The sequence below is a fragment of the Haplochromis burtoni genome, unplaced genomic scaffold, assembly GCF_018398535.1.
Source record: "Haplochromis burtoni strain Fernald_Lab_line unplaced genomic scaffold, NCSU_Asbu1 Contig_1, whole genome shotgun sequence".
In the NCBI taxonomy this organism is placed as follows: Eukaryota; Metazoa; Chordata; class Actinopteri; order Cichliformes; family Cichlidae; genus Haplochromis; species Haplochromis burtoni.
Window position 1 is genome coordinate 6,810,441 of NW_024582362.1, and position 13,358 is coordinate 6,823,798.

At 39.1% G+C, this 13,358-nt stretch overlaps 1 protein-coding gene across 3 annotated transcripts in view; it reads right to left on the bottom strand.

The window, feature by feature from the left end:
• The window catches only part of ctnnd2a (catenin (cadherin-associated protein), delta 2a), a 270,721-nt gene that overhangs the window by 49,643 nt on the left and 207,720 nt on the right, over positions 1 to 13,358 (bottom strand). For all 3 annotated transcript variants that reach the window (XM_042214478.1, XM_042214497.1, XM_014339797.2), the window contains 3 exons: positions 8,009 to 8,126; positions 3,543 to 3,725; positions 721 to 894 (listed from right to left, as the gene is read on the bottom strand). In XM_042214478.1, coding sequence (XP_042070412.1) covers positions 721 to 894; positions 3,543 to 3,725; positions 8,009 to 8,126 — 475 coding nt within the window. The remainder of the gene's footprint in view (positions 1 to 720; positions 895 to 3,542; positions 3,726 to 8,008; positions 8,127 to 13,358) is intronic.

Consider the following 13,358-nt stretch of genomic DNA (forward strand, 5'->3'; position numbering starts at 1 on the left):
ACCCACACACTTTCTGCCTTTTACCCTTATATAAACCTCCCTCAAGGCTACAGCTGCCCCCACCAGTGCTCTCCAATATGACATGACTCATACATTATTACCATCTAGCTGCCTCCGTTGGTTGCCTGTTGTTGAACCCTGGCTCTACTCCCTGTGTGTACAGGTTTGGAGCATTTACATTATTAAAGTAATTGCATTCCTACTGAGCAACGTGCAATACTGCATTACATAGAAGACATAAAAACACGAGACCGAACTCAAAATATTTTAAAGTCAGCAGGATGCTGCAGTGAGCAAAAAGATTATTAATTCAAAAGAAAATTACCTTTTTTTAACCTATGTGGTTATGGAGGCAGAAGACTTTTCATAGGTTTTGCTGCATTTGACTGTGTACAATGAAGCTCTTGGCACCAGGCATGCATATTCACACAGTTTACTTGCACACGTTCAGCTCATACATGCATACTTAAGTATTTTGACCAACATATAATGTGAATGTGCACATTTATCTATGCTTTTTCAGAGCACAAGACCTGTGTACAATTAGTAAAGTGTGTCTCTGCATTCATTGCACAGCCACTGTGTGTAAGGACAAGCTAAACACATCTGCACTTGCAGTTGTATACTCATCTGTGGTTGTATAATTCGACAATTTATATTTGACAAATATAATATAACAAGGCAAACAATTTTTGAAAAGCATCTCAAATCTAGCATTACCTTCCAGCTGCCTGCAGCCAGGTTCTGCAGAGCCCCAGCTGCACCCTCTAGAGTGTCAGGATTGGAGCATTCAGACAGCAGGGTGAGGTAGGGCTTGACGATGGTGGGGTGCCACAGCATCTGAACTCCTTTGGGGGGCTCCGCCGTGTCGGGAAAGGGGCCCACGCCATCCCACTGTGAGAGATGAGACAGAGTGAAATAGCTTTTTTTATGTTAATTTATATTCATGAAGAAATACTTTAAGGAAACCGTTAACTCCATTTTCACAATCACATTTTGTTTTACCCTTTAGGAAACTTTTTACTTTATTTAAAACCAAAAAACAGCACCACTTCAGTGTGGTTGAACATTTTAATGACATTTTTCACCAATTCTAGGAGAAATGAGCGACTGTGAAATCGTAGGATGTTCCTTTTTCTGTTCTTCCATGCAAAGCTTACAGTGATTCTATAAAAACCTGCATAAGAAATCTGAATGAACTTACTTTTGTATCTAAACACATTTTTTATGTCGGAGTGACTGAATTCACATGAGAAAAGCGAAATGCACTGCCCCTGGTACACCCTGACCTATTAGAAAAATTACCGAGACACTGAGTAAATCACATGATGGATGGATGAATAGCGATAAAGGTGTTGAAGGGCTTAGATAGAAGGGAGATGCATGATCTGAAACGACAGTGAGAGCTGCAGAAGGAGAAGACACTATGAGAGAATGTTTCACTGCTACATTTGCTTTGAGCAATAAACATAAAGCTTTACAGCTAGCTCTCACTTCATCTTTGTCTTTTTTCATTACAGAGGAGCCTTTCTTGATGTCTGAACTTCTTTGTTGGCTGACATACCCACACCTTTTTCATGTAGGCATACACCAGCATCTTTCTCTCTCGTTTTCTCTTCCTCTTAATTCTCTCTTGCATGTCATTTATATCTTTCCCTGATTTTTCCTCCTTCTAATTCTTCTTCTCTCTCTCTGCCTCTCTCTCCTGATTTCTCTGTCTCTTTCTTGCATGCTTGACCCTTTTTCCTAATTTCTTATTCTGCTTCCGTCCCGCTCTTTCCAGTTCTCAGTTTTTGCTCTCCCTATCGACCTCCTCGGTTTTGCTCTACTGCATCGTCTCCTCTTCTTGTCTCAAGGTAAACCAAGCTAGTGTATATCTTGAAAGAAGCACTGTGGCATGTGTGTGTTTGTGTGCAACTGAGTGTCACTATCTGTTTTTATCTATGTACAGATTTGATAAGAAATCATAAAACTCAAAGCGCAGATTAAAGCACTACACAAAGGAGCATCAGATGATTCACAAAAGCCATTCTACATATTTAACACACATATATGTTGCTAAACGCCCTAAAATAGCATTTTAAAATACATTTACTTCAGTATGGTATTATTAACCTTTTCATCTTGGACTTCCTGTTTTGAGTATTTGCTTATTTGCATCTCTGATGCAAGCTGGATCTCCTCCACTGTGTGAAAATGTTTTATCTTCAACTTAAGTTTTACTTTGGAGAAGAGGAGTGATTTGTGGGGGAATAGAGGGTTCGGTGAATAAGATGAATGAAGAAAAAAAGAATGTGTTAGTGTGTCCAAAAACATCTGTGCCAACTTTTCTCCCTGAAATGCGTTTGGATGTTGAAGAAGAACTCCTCGATCACAGCCTTCCCCCTGGGGGAAAAATTCACAGTGCAAAAACCCTGTGAACATCAAGGAATAACAAGCATGCTGGCCCGCTGCCTTGTGTACAGGCTTGAACATATTTGCTTTTTTGAGAAAGTTTGAGGTCCGTGCTAATCCTGCAGTACAAGTGGTCAGACCTGCACTACAATATCAATTCAAATACATCAGAAACCCTGAAAGCAGAGCAGCAATACAATAGGAGAAACCCTTAGCACAATTAAATCAGGTGTGCCTTTTATATATCAGTTATTTAAAATACATTAAAAATGAAGTCATATAGTCAGACTGCTAAATACCTAAAAAAAATGCCAATTACACAAAATATCAACAATTCCAGGAAAACATTTTCCAGTAGTTCATTCGGATTGTTTCGGTCAAGTTCAGGCTCCCTGATCTTCCGATCTTAACTTGTTTTCTCTATCTCTCTCTCTTGGCTTCAACTCTAGACTTTCTCAGTCTGTCAGCCTCCCACTAACTACTATCCCTGCTTCATTTTCATAGGGTTTTATAGTGTATACCTCTGGGGTTTGACCTTTTGCTACTTCCCATTATGTATCCCTCTATTCATCAGTGTGTATTCCCTCCTGGCAGTACTGACTGCTTTGCTTTGATGGTTGAAATTTGGCCTCAAATTCTTTTCAAATTTAGTTTACTAATATTTTCATTTCATCTAAACACAGCTTTGCCAGAGCATTGAATGGATCATCACTGGTCAGCAACAAATAAAATAGAGACATATTCTTGATATCTAGTTTGGTTTGGGCCTCAAATTCACTTCTGGTCCATCCGGTTAGCTCTGAAAGATGTAAGTAAGGTCTGTGTTTGCATACTTTAGGCCTGTGTCTGTGTTTAGGTATTTAGGAAATTAAGAGAAGCTGAGTGTTGAAGCCTTTAAAGGAAAGTTGAGGTCACAAAGACTCAATTATATATAAAGTTAAAGAGCAGAAATACCTCACACAAGCCAGTTAATTTGAAAAGAAACCAATGCTTTTCAGATAACCTTGAAGAGAAACTGATCTGCATTTAACTGCAGATCCCTGCTGAAAGGGATGTGTGGCAGGTTTCAGACATTCAATTTATTTTTTTAAAAACCTTTTTTAACTTGCTCACATCATCTGATTAGCTCCTATTTTCTGTGTCTTTACCTGGTCAGCTCCCTTCTTTTTCTTTTTCTTCTTGCCCCAGCAACCGGAGCTCTCTCCATCGCGACCATTGGCATCACAAAGCAGGCCATCCAGCTCTTCCAACCCCCCTTGCTGACCATGAGATGTCTCAGCAGCCAGTCGGTATGACAGGTTCCTCAGGATGCAAACACAGTTCTCCACAGTCTGCGAACAGAGCGAGATGGGAGAGATGAAGGCGGAAGAGAAGGTGGGGAGAAATAAGATGAGATCAATAAAGGGAGAGGTTTAAATGGAAAAAAAAAAGGTTCAGATTGAAGATTTGTGTTTGATGCCATTTAATGAAACATCTCGCTTGAAAACACCGAGCAAACTCAAATTCAAAGAACGGTAATAAAAACCACCCACTCTCTCACTTTTACACTATCAGCCTTCCACCCGCACTCAGGAGCCAGACAGATGGAGAGGGTGAAAGACAGGGAGGGGGGCGGCAAGTGAGAGGGAGAGGGAGAGGGAAAGGAAAGAACAACAATAATCTCACAAGTAATATTCTTCTGCATATTGTTAGCTCTGACTTTGAAATGAGATTAGCAGAAACTCAGGTAAATGAGGAAAAATGACAAACCCAATATATTATATCACACCCCATTAAACATGAAGTTTCGAGGCTCACCCAGTAGCCAGAGAACATGCGTGTACTCTTGAGTCTGAAGGAAAGCCGATTCTCTAATAGTGTATATTGTCTCTTCTTAAGTGTGTGTGTTCTGTTTTGTTTCTTTAACTGATTGTGTGCACTTGCATACGTGTGCGTCGCTGACAAAGGGGAGACATCAAGTCAACAGAGTGGAAATTAACAAAGACAAATCATCAATCTTCACTCAGTCTGACTGTTGGTTTAGACAAAAACAACTAAGGAGTGTAATTGAACACCCTCAAGAGATGCTGCAAACAAAACAATGTCTCACTCCAGTGAGCTGCAGTCATATTTGAAATTCTATTCTCATGTTATTATGGAGCGATGTAGGAGAAGTTACACTTTATTTACAATTTGCTGTGACATTTTGGATTTCGATCTATTATTTCACATTTCTTCCGTACCCTTTTGTTTCTAGGTGCACTGTGCAGGGAAATTAAGTTGACAGGTAAACGGATTCTGTTATATGTCTTGTCAAAGCAGGGAGGTCAGAGGTCAGGGCCAGTTACAGATCAGCACCTCTACACCTGGGTGGAATTTACGGTTCTCTCAGGAACACAGAAGTTATGCACTCCAAACTGTGACAGGAAACTTTTGTAACACCAAAGCTAGAATTCATTGTTCTTGTATTTATGACCTTTATGCACTTTCCAGCCTAGAGTCTTAGAAGCTGGAAGTCCACACATAACAGCCATCCAGTAAGCTTCCCTATGCAATGAGACACACTAAATGTAGGCTGTTAAATCTCAATATTATATATTAGCATTATATTGGCTGTGTATGTAGAATGATGGGTCTAGTCTATTCAGTCTTGCACCATCAATTTCAATTAGTGTGTCTGCTAAGTTAATTGACTCCTGGCAGTGTGCTATTATATAGTGGGAAACCTGATTAAATGTCCTTAAAACTTAATTGCTTCTGTGCCTTGTGTAGAGCAGAATGGCAGTAATCTAGAGATTTTCTTTAGTGCTTAAGCTATGTCACATGATATATCTATAGTGGCCACTCCTCAGATCTAATGTTTCTCTGTCCACAATTATTGAACACGTCACGAGCAGAAGGCCATGTTGAAACAGTTCAAATAGAATCAACACCTATAGCTTTAACAAAGTGTTGCACAGAGGGCAAAAAAAAAGAAAACCTATTATACAGGCACAATATAAAACATTAAAAATCAATTTTTAATCATTCACAGGAGGTCAAAACCTCCAGAAATTTAGCATTCAGTGTTAATGTTTGATGTTAACTAAAGGTAATGTTTTGGCTCTATCCTTGTCCAAATCAGCTTTCTTTAACTATTGTGCTGTACGTTGTAGTAATTCAAAGCTAAGTTATAAAAACACGCGCCTGCATTTCAGCAGTGCTGTGGTGACATGGATTATGTGATGGTATATTTATTACACCATCACATCACTGTGAATCCATAACTAAGATCAGTAAAGGCATATCTACCGAACCACAGAGTTTGTAGTTAAAAACAATAACAAGCACTGCTATTGTAATACAGCAGCTATATTACATTGTGCTCTGATTTTCTATCTTTAGTAACAGAAAGTTGAAATATTAACATTTTAATGGAAGTCAAAAGACATTTGGGGATTCAGCATTATTAGTCATGTTTAAATGATTGGTGATAACAACAGTTTTTTTTTCTATATGTAAATGGTAAATTGTTTTAAAAGTGAAGAGACAATAGCTTCGTTTTATTTAGTCATAGTAACTGTAGATTCTGTGCAGGCCATTGGTTGGACAATTGCTCAATAAGAGAACCCATTCATAGTGTCCAAAGACTTACGTTATGAGATGTTATCAAGCTGCCTAAGATAGCTGACATCGTTCCGGTCTTAAAGAAAAAGACTTACTCTTACAGTGTTGTCTGAACGGCACAGTTATTTACCCCGGCAACAGTGTTGCAACAGGGACAGGTTAGGAAAGACACTGTGCACCTTTATTAATTATTTTCATTTCATCCACTTTCATTCATATTATTCTAGTAAATGAGAGACACTGATCACCCATCAATACAAACACAATAACAGAGTCACCTCGAAGCAATACCTTAATCAACAATATGTTTTTTGTATATGTGGGTTCTTCAGTTACATGCATGGTCCTACTGTGCAGCATCGATCATAATTGCATATTATTATCTTTTATATTTGATGAAATTCCTCATTATTAATAGTTTATAAAATGTAATTTTACAGTTTTGACTTCAACAGTCCCATACAACCATATCTATATCTGCTTATTCTCACGACCCCTTTATAATTTACTGTATTATCTGTGTTTGTCACCAAATATTTGCAGATGTTCAAAAAAGGTTTATTAAAGCACAAGGACATCGTGAGCAAACAGAGCGCATCGTAATTAAATTATTTATAAGTTTAAAAATACATACTCTGAAGTAGTAACTTGATTATGTAACTGCAAATTCTACTCTTTGGAGAATAAATATGTAAATGAACGTGTAAGGTCACCGGCCTATTATCTGAAGCTCGAGAGAAATTTGGTCAATGTAGCAAGACAATAATCCAAAGCAGAGGTTTTTAAATGGCCTGGTTAAAGTTGAATCTTATTTAAATGCCTTAGCAGGAATTTAACTCTACAGTCCATGCTTGAAAGAAGCTCTGTGTGATGTGTAATTTAAACAATTCTGCAAAGAAAAGTGAACCAAAATTCCTCTACAGCAAGTTCACCCACTGTAGGTACCAGACATGTTTGGTTGTAGCTGCTGCAGATAAAATAGGCACAGTCAATTGTGTTTAATAGATAGATACTGTTTTAAAGGGGTTATATTTTCCCTAAGTAAATGTTTGTACTCATGTTGTCTTTTATAGAACTTTATTTTAAGATCTGAAATGTGTGAAAAATGCACAAATACAAAGGACATTTACAACTTTTGCTGCCAGCCACTTTAAAATTTACGAATATGACCCTGTTATGCTACTTGAACAGCTTACATCTCTGAACAGTGCCTGCTGTTGTGTCTTATGGGATCAATTTTACCAAAGTAGTCAAAATAAATAGATATATTTTTTAGTATTTCAATGGCAGGCCAAGACTGTTCCAACTCAACAAGCAGATAGGGAGGAAAACATAGTCTGCACAGAGCAGGTGAGAAAGGGAAAGGCAGACAGTGTACCAAATGAGCACATGGCTAATGTGTACCGCTACTGCAACAGCGACCGCTTGGTGGTTTCTCTGCCAATCAGTCTTTGTTACTGTGGTGGCAGCAGTCCTCCTCTGGTGACTGCAGTTAAACAGTGGAGAAGGGCGGGCAGTTAAACAGTGATTAAGGATAGCTATTTAGAAAGGCTGGGAGTCAGGGAGACCTTGAGAAGTCAGCCATCCACAACACTGTTTATGTACAGTAGTATTGACTGGCCCACACGTACTGCCACATGAACACACATACGTACACTGCACGCCAACATGAACATGGCCTCATACAGAAAAATGCAAAGTGAACCTAAACCTACTCAACTCTGACTACTGGCAGAGCTTAACTGGCAGGTAGAAATGTTGCAATACTTTGAATCTGGGCGTTTTAATTTGCCCTAAAGAGTTCATATTGATGAGCTGAACACTTGTTGAAAACTAAAACTTTTCTTCCTTGTGGCTGCTGGCAGTGAAAAGAGGTGCAGTTATTTGTTTTGTTTCCTCCTGTGTGCTAAAAAGATTTCTGCAGTTTGTGCCTGTCTGTGATAAAAGGAGGATATGAGACACTTTGTAATTTAGCCTGAAAATGAACAATTTAAGTTACAAACACAAGCTAAGATTTTCAGAGTCGCACCTTGCTGTCGATCTCATTGCTGCCCAGAGAGGTCTGAATAACGTAGAGCAGAGCATCTGTCAGCCCATCACACTCCCTCATCCTTCGTCTCGCCTCCTCACCTGCTGAGCTTACGTTCCTGCAACACACACATGACAACAACTGGTTGGAGAGTGTGCTTTTCTCCGTATATGCTTATGCGTTTGCCAAATACACGGGGAAAGAAAGAGAGCTGATTGAGGAGGGAAGATGAGACAGGATGACAGATGAAAGAAAAAGAAAGCTGGTAATAAGAGCTGTGTAGAGGCAGAGGGAGAGAGAGAAACAGATACTGGGGAACCTGGCACTTCTCCCTAAACTAAACAATTGAAAAAGGAGCATTAAAATTCTGGCTACATCTCAATCTATGCCCTGAAGGCTCACTTCAATTTAAAGCACTTGACTTGAGTCCAAAAAACGGGAAAGGGAAAAAAGAGCCACTTTAGTCAGACAGTTGGTGGCTGAACTTCACAGCCAACGATCACACCAACGCTGCTTTGATAATTTGACAATATTGTTCAGTATATTATTAGCAGCTTTGCCAATATGATGCACAGAAATAATGAATTGAATTTTGATTGAACTGGAAGTTCAGGTGGGCGTTGGGCTGGATTTGTTTGGGTTTCAACAAGGAACTGCCTGTGATACAGAAACACTTTGTACGAGACAGTGACTCATTTGTCTGCATTAATAAAATAGAAAATGAAACTGAGGTGAGCAGCATGAGCTAAAATTTATATTATACTTGCCTGAAATAATCACTTTAATGCTCAGTTCACACTAAAACAAAACAAAACAGCACATCACGAAACATTGACACAATCTAGCAAATGTCCCGCATTTTGGCACTCAAGATAAAATCAGATTTAGAAAAGCAGAGAAACAACATGCAAAAACAACAACAACACAAAGACAGAAAGACAGACACAAGAACATAATGAAAAAGAAACTGATTTTAGGTGACTCATTATTAGCCACAGACCAAACTGCACAACAATTACATTGCAGTGAGTCACTGCAGTGCAGGCAGATTAATTATGAAGTATAATTTATGTAAATTCAGTATAATAAACTTCTATTAATAACACATACTCCATATCATTTCAGGCCTTCAGCTATACACTAACAGAAAAAAGTTACCAATGCTGACAAATAGTGTTAGAGTCACAATCGGTTTAGCATGTGTGTAGCTGTCTGTCAGTGACAACGTATGAGACAAACCTCGATTTCTACTTTCTACTTCTATTTTTGTCTGTGAAGGTTCTCAGTCATCCAGGCCATAGTAGTCTAAAGAGCTTTGAAAGAAAAGCGTCTGGACTCTTCAGTTCTAAGAGCAACTCCCATAGAGCCCTATGGGAGTGTCCCCAAGAGGGTCATGGACCCCCTATTGATCCTCTGTCTAATCACACAAGCCAAGGTGTGAAAAAGGTCACAATCAGCCAAGGTTTTGGGTGAACCCACTGTAAAACCTAGCCCCATCATATCATGTGATTTAGGCTACGTCCACACTACGTCCACCAGAACAAATGGCGTTTTGTTCTGGAAACGCTTCGCGTCCACACTAGAGTTTTCAGTTGTTTTCACAGAGTTGCTCGTCCACATTGAAACGTCCGAAAATGCTTACGTTCCACTACTGCGCATGCGTGAAACGAATTTCTGTCTGCCGCTTATTTACTTTCCAGCTCTTTCAAAAGTCGCGGCAAAATGTCGAGGAAAAGCACTGAGTTTTTTAAATAGACTAACAATGAGGTGGAGTTGTTGCTGCGAGTAACACAAAAGTACAAAGTTGCAAAAGCGAGTGAGAGTTAAAGAATTTGAAGAAAAGCTATCTGGAGCTTGTACAGACTGATATTAATCTTTAACAGGGCTGTCAAAATTGAGAGCAAACAAAACAACTGCTGTATAATGCCCTCCGCTATCTTAGTTTAATTGGTCACATGACTGCATCATATGACTAATATGCGTCATCGTTTTAGAAAGTGTTTTTGCTGTCCACACTGCGACGCGAAAGCACCGTTTTCAAATGTATGCGTTTTCGAGAGCGTTTTGAAAACGCTGAGTTTTCCATGAGTGAAAACGCCGTCTCAGTGTGGACGGGAGGCTAAAACGGAGAGAAAACGATGCACTTTTAAACAAAAACGCATTAGTGTGGACGTAGCCTTAATGAGGTCAGAAGGCCCAGGATGTAAGTGGGGATCTCAAAACTGGATTATAGATGGCAGACAGTTGGTCGTTCACAGTGGATATAGATGTCTTCTTTCACTCCTCTTTCAAACCATCTTTCTTCTCTGTCCAAAATGTCAACATTGGCATCCTTGCAGGAGTGACCCTTGTCCTTAAGATGCAGGTGAAGAGCTGTTACAATGAAACCATTTGAATATTGGCTTCTGTGTTTCTTCACTATATGTATTTACTGGTTGTTACAAAGCAGCTCAGTTACATGATAAATCAACACATCTACATACATTCAAAGCCACCAAATCTATAGTAGTTTCACACTCAATATCTGTGTTTGGAAAATGAGTATGACAGATCAAACTAGTGCTTTTAAAACATTTACGGTTTGGTGTTCTCTTTACTATTGACTTTACTATTATTATGTGTTGACCTGCAGAGAAAAAGAGGTATTTTATTCAAGAAAAGATCTGGCCAAACACATAAATTTAACAAGAGGATGTGCAACAACCCCTTGTAACCGCTGCTGTCAAGGTTTATGTTTAAACAGTTATATAGACATAGTACAAAGATGATCCACATGGCAGGTGTCTCAGCAAAAAGCCTTGGCTGTTCAAAATAGAAAAGGAAATACGTTTTGCGAATGAAGACATATAGGCAAAGACCAGATCCACTAGAATGACTCACCCTGGTCAAACGTTTTCTGGTCACAGTAAGAGCAGACGCACAATTTAGTGCAGACTAAATTCAAAAATCAAATACCAAATTCAGCTTTTAAGGAGACCGTGCTCATTGCCACTGTGGAACATGATTTGGGCTTGATTCAATATCTCAGGGACCAGGCAGCTTGTTGTCATGGATTCAGTTATGAATTCTAGATCAAATATTTAAGTAATTTAAGATAATGCAAGGCCATCTGGAAGTCTAAGTTTCACTGAAATCTAATCTTCACACAAGGAAAGCACACTTGCAAACAGACCCAGAAACGACTCTAAAAGAAAAGCTATGGAATATTTAAAGCACCTTTAATGCACCTGCACAGTTTTCCAGCCACAGCTAATCAACAAAAAAGAATGTGCTATTAAGTAAAATGACCTGTATTTGTATAGTGCTTTACTTAGTCCCTAAGGACTCCAAAGTGCTTTACACGTTCAGTCATCCACCCATTCACACACTGGTGATGGCAAGCTACATTGTACCCACAGCCACCCTGGGGCGCACTGACAGAGGCCACCGGGCCCTCTGGCCACCACCAGCAGGCAACGGGTGAAGTGTCTTGCCCAAGGACACAACGACCGAGACTGTCCGAGTCAGGGGTCAAACCGGCAACCTTCTGATTACAAGACCAACTGCCAACTCTTGAGTCACGATCGCCCCAAGTACCCAAAGAGTTAGATGCAGATTTGATAGGCAAACCCAGAAACTACAACTCAACTCAAAAAAACCTTTTGTGGAAGTCCTTCAAAGATTAAAGAGTGTGAACGCCACCAGTTACATACACTTGTGCAAGGTAACAGGTCACACATTTTCTGTAACTATATAGCACTTTATAGAGGATGTACTATGTGGGCTCAGACAACTGGTGAAGGAGCGAGACGAAAAACAAACAAAACAAACATTAAAGAGTGGTGACACCAGTTTAAATATCATTCTTTTAAATCTGAAATGTCAGAAACGAAATGAGACAATACCTTTGTATAGTTTGAACTTCTTCAAGTTCATCTATCATAGTGCCATAATAAAGAGATCACTAGTCTAGGGAATGAGATCTTTCAAATATTGCACTGATGAGAAAAGGAGAAAAGAAAGGGAAAGACACAAGAACTCAATTAAAACTTCACGTTCACGGCTCCCTGCTTCCAAGAGAAGGTCAAGTCATTTTCACCCTCTTTGAATGCTAATGGGCAAACAAGCACACGATGGAAATGCCGCTTAACGGAGAACTATTCTCTGTCAAGTTGATATAAAACAACATAACAGTGAAAACACTTCACCTTGACTAATGTTTAAGCAGCAAAGACAGGCGGAAGGTGGGTGAGAAAGAGGGAGGGTGAATTATTTACTGCTTTAACACCGGCTTTAGCCTTGAATATGTCGACTTCTACAGAGATTTGCATCATGTTCTTTTATATGATGCCTCGTCATGAGTGGAAGAGACGACACTTAGCAATGCAACATGAATCTTTTATTGGGAGCTTTTATAATATTAGGTTTTTAGCCTGCATACATATATAATACAAAGGTAGATGCTTAAGCAAGCAATGATATGCGATCACATGTTTTCATAAGCCCGTCACACTCCCTCATCCTTCAGCCAGTAGCATCTAATGATGGACCCTCAACTATACAATATTTTGGCTTTGCAATTATAAATGACACATTTTCTGATTGGTATTGCTTGCGGTTTTTCATGATGTTCAAGAGGTCGTCAGGAAGGAAGCGCTAACTAACGATTTCCAGGAAAATAAAGCAAATGTTACTCTTCACTTTTCAGTTTCTTCTGGGTACACTGCCAACATCATTCCATATTTACCTTGCCATGTTTACAGCTGTGCGCAGCTGAGTGAAAAAAGAAGCTCTTAAAGGCTAGACCATAAAAAAGAAGTTTCCCACATTTTTGTAGTTTATGAAATACTAAGATGATCAGACCAGACTGTCATTTTTATAAGTATACGGTTATCTCCTATATTCTTTGCTTAATAGCATTTGTATGTCTGCTATTTAAAGGCCTTTGCACATGGATGGGTTCAAGTATGTGTGTAGTTTGTGTGTAACTCTCTGCATTTGTGTTATGTGCACATGTGCCTGTTAATCTAGTGGTAATGAAGCATGACGTATTGCACCATTCTGCAACACACCTCTTCTTAGATATAATTTAGTGAGACAACAGTGAGGTCAGAATTTCTTCAGCAGAAAAAAAGCATTTTATTAAATAATAGTTTGATAGATTAGATTTAAACCAACTTGTTTGTTTTAACCAGTTTCATAGGGACGCTGGTAACATAATATATGTACATGTGCATTACAAACGGTAAAACCCTTTGCATGACTGCATGAGCTTCAGAAAACACTAAAGTGAAAGAAAAGGTTTTCTATTACGTGTGTGTGTGTGTGTGTGTGTGTGTGTGTGTGTGTGTGTGTGTGTGTGTGTGTGTGT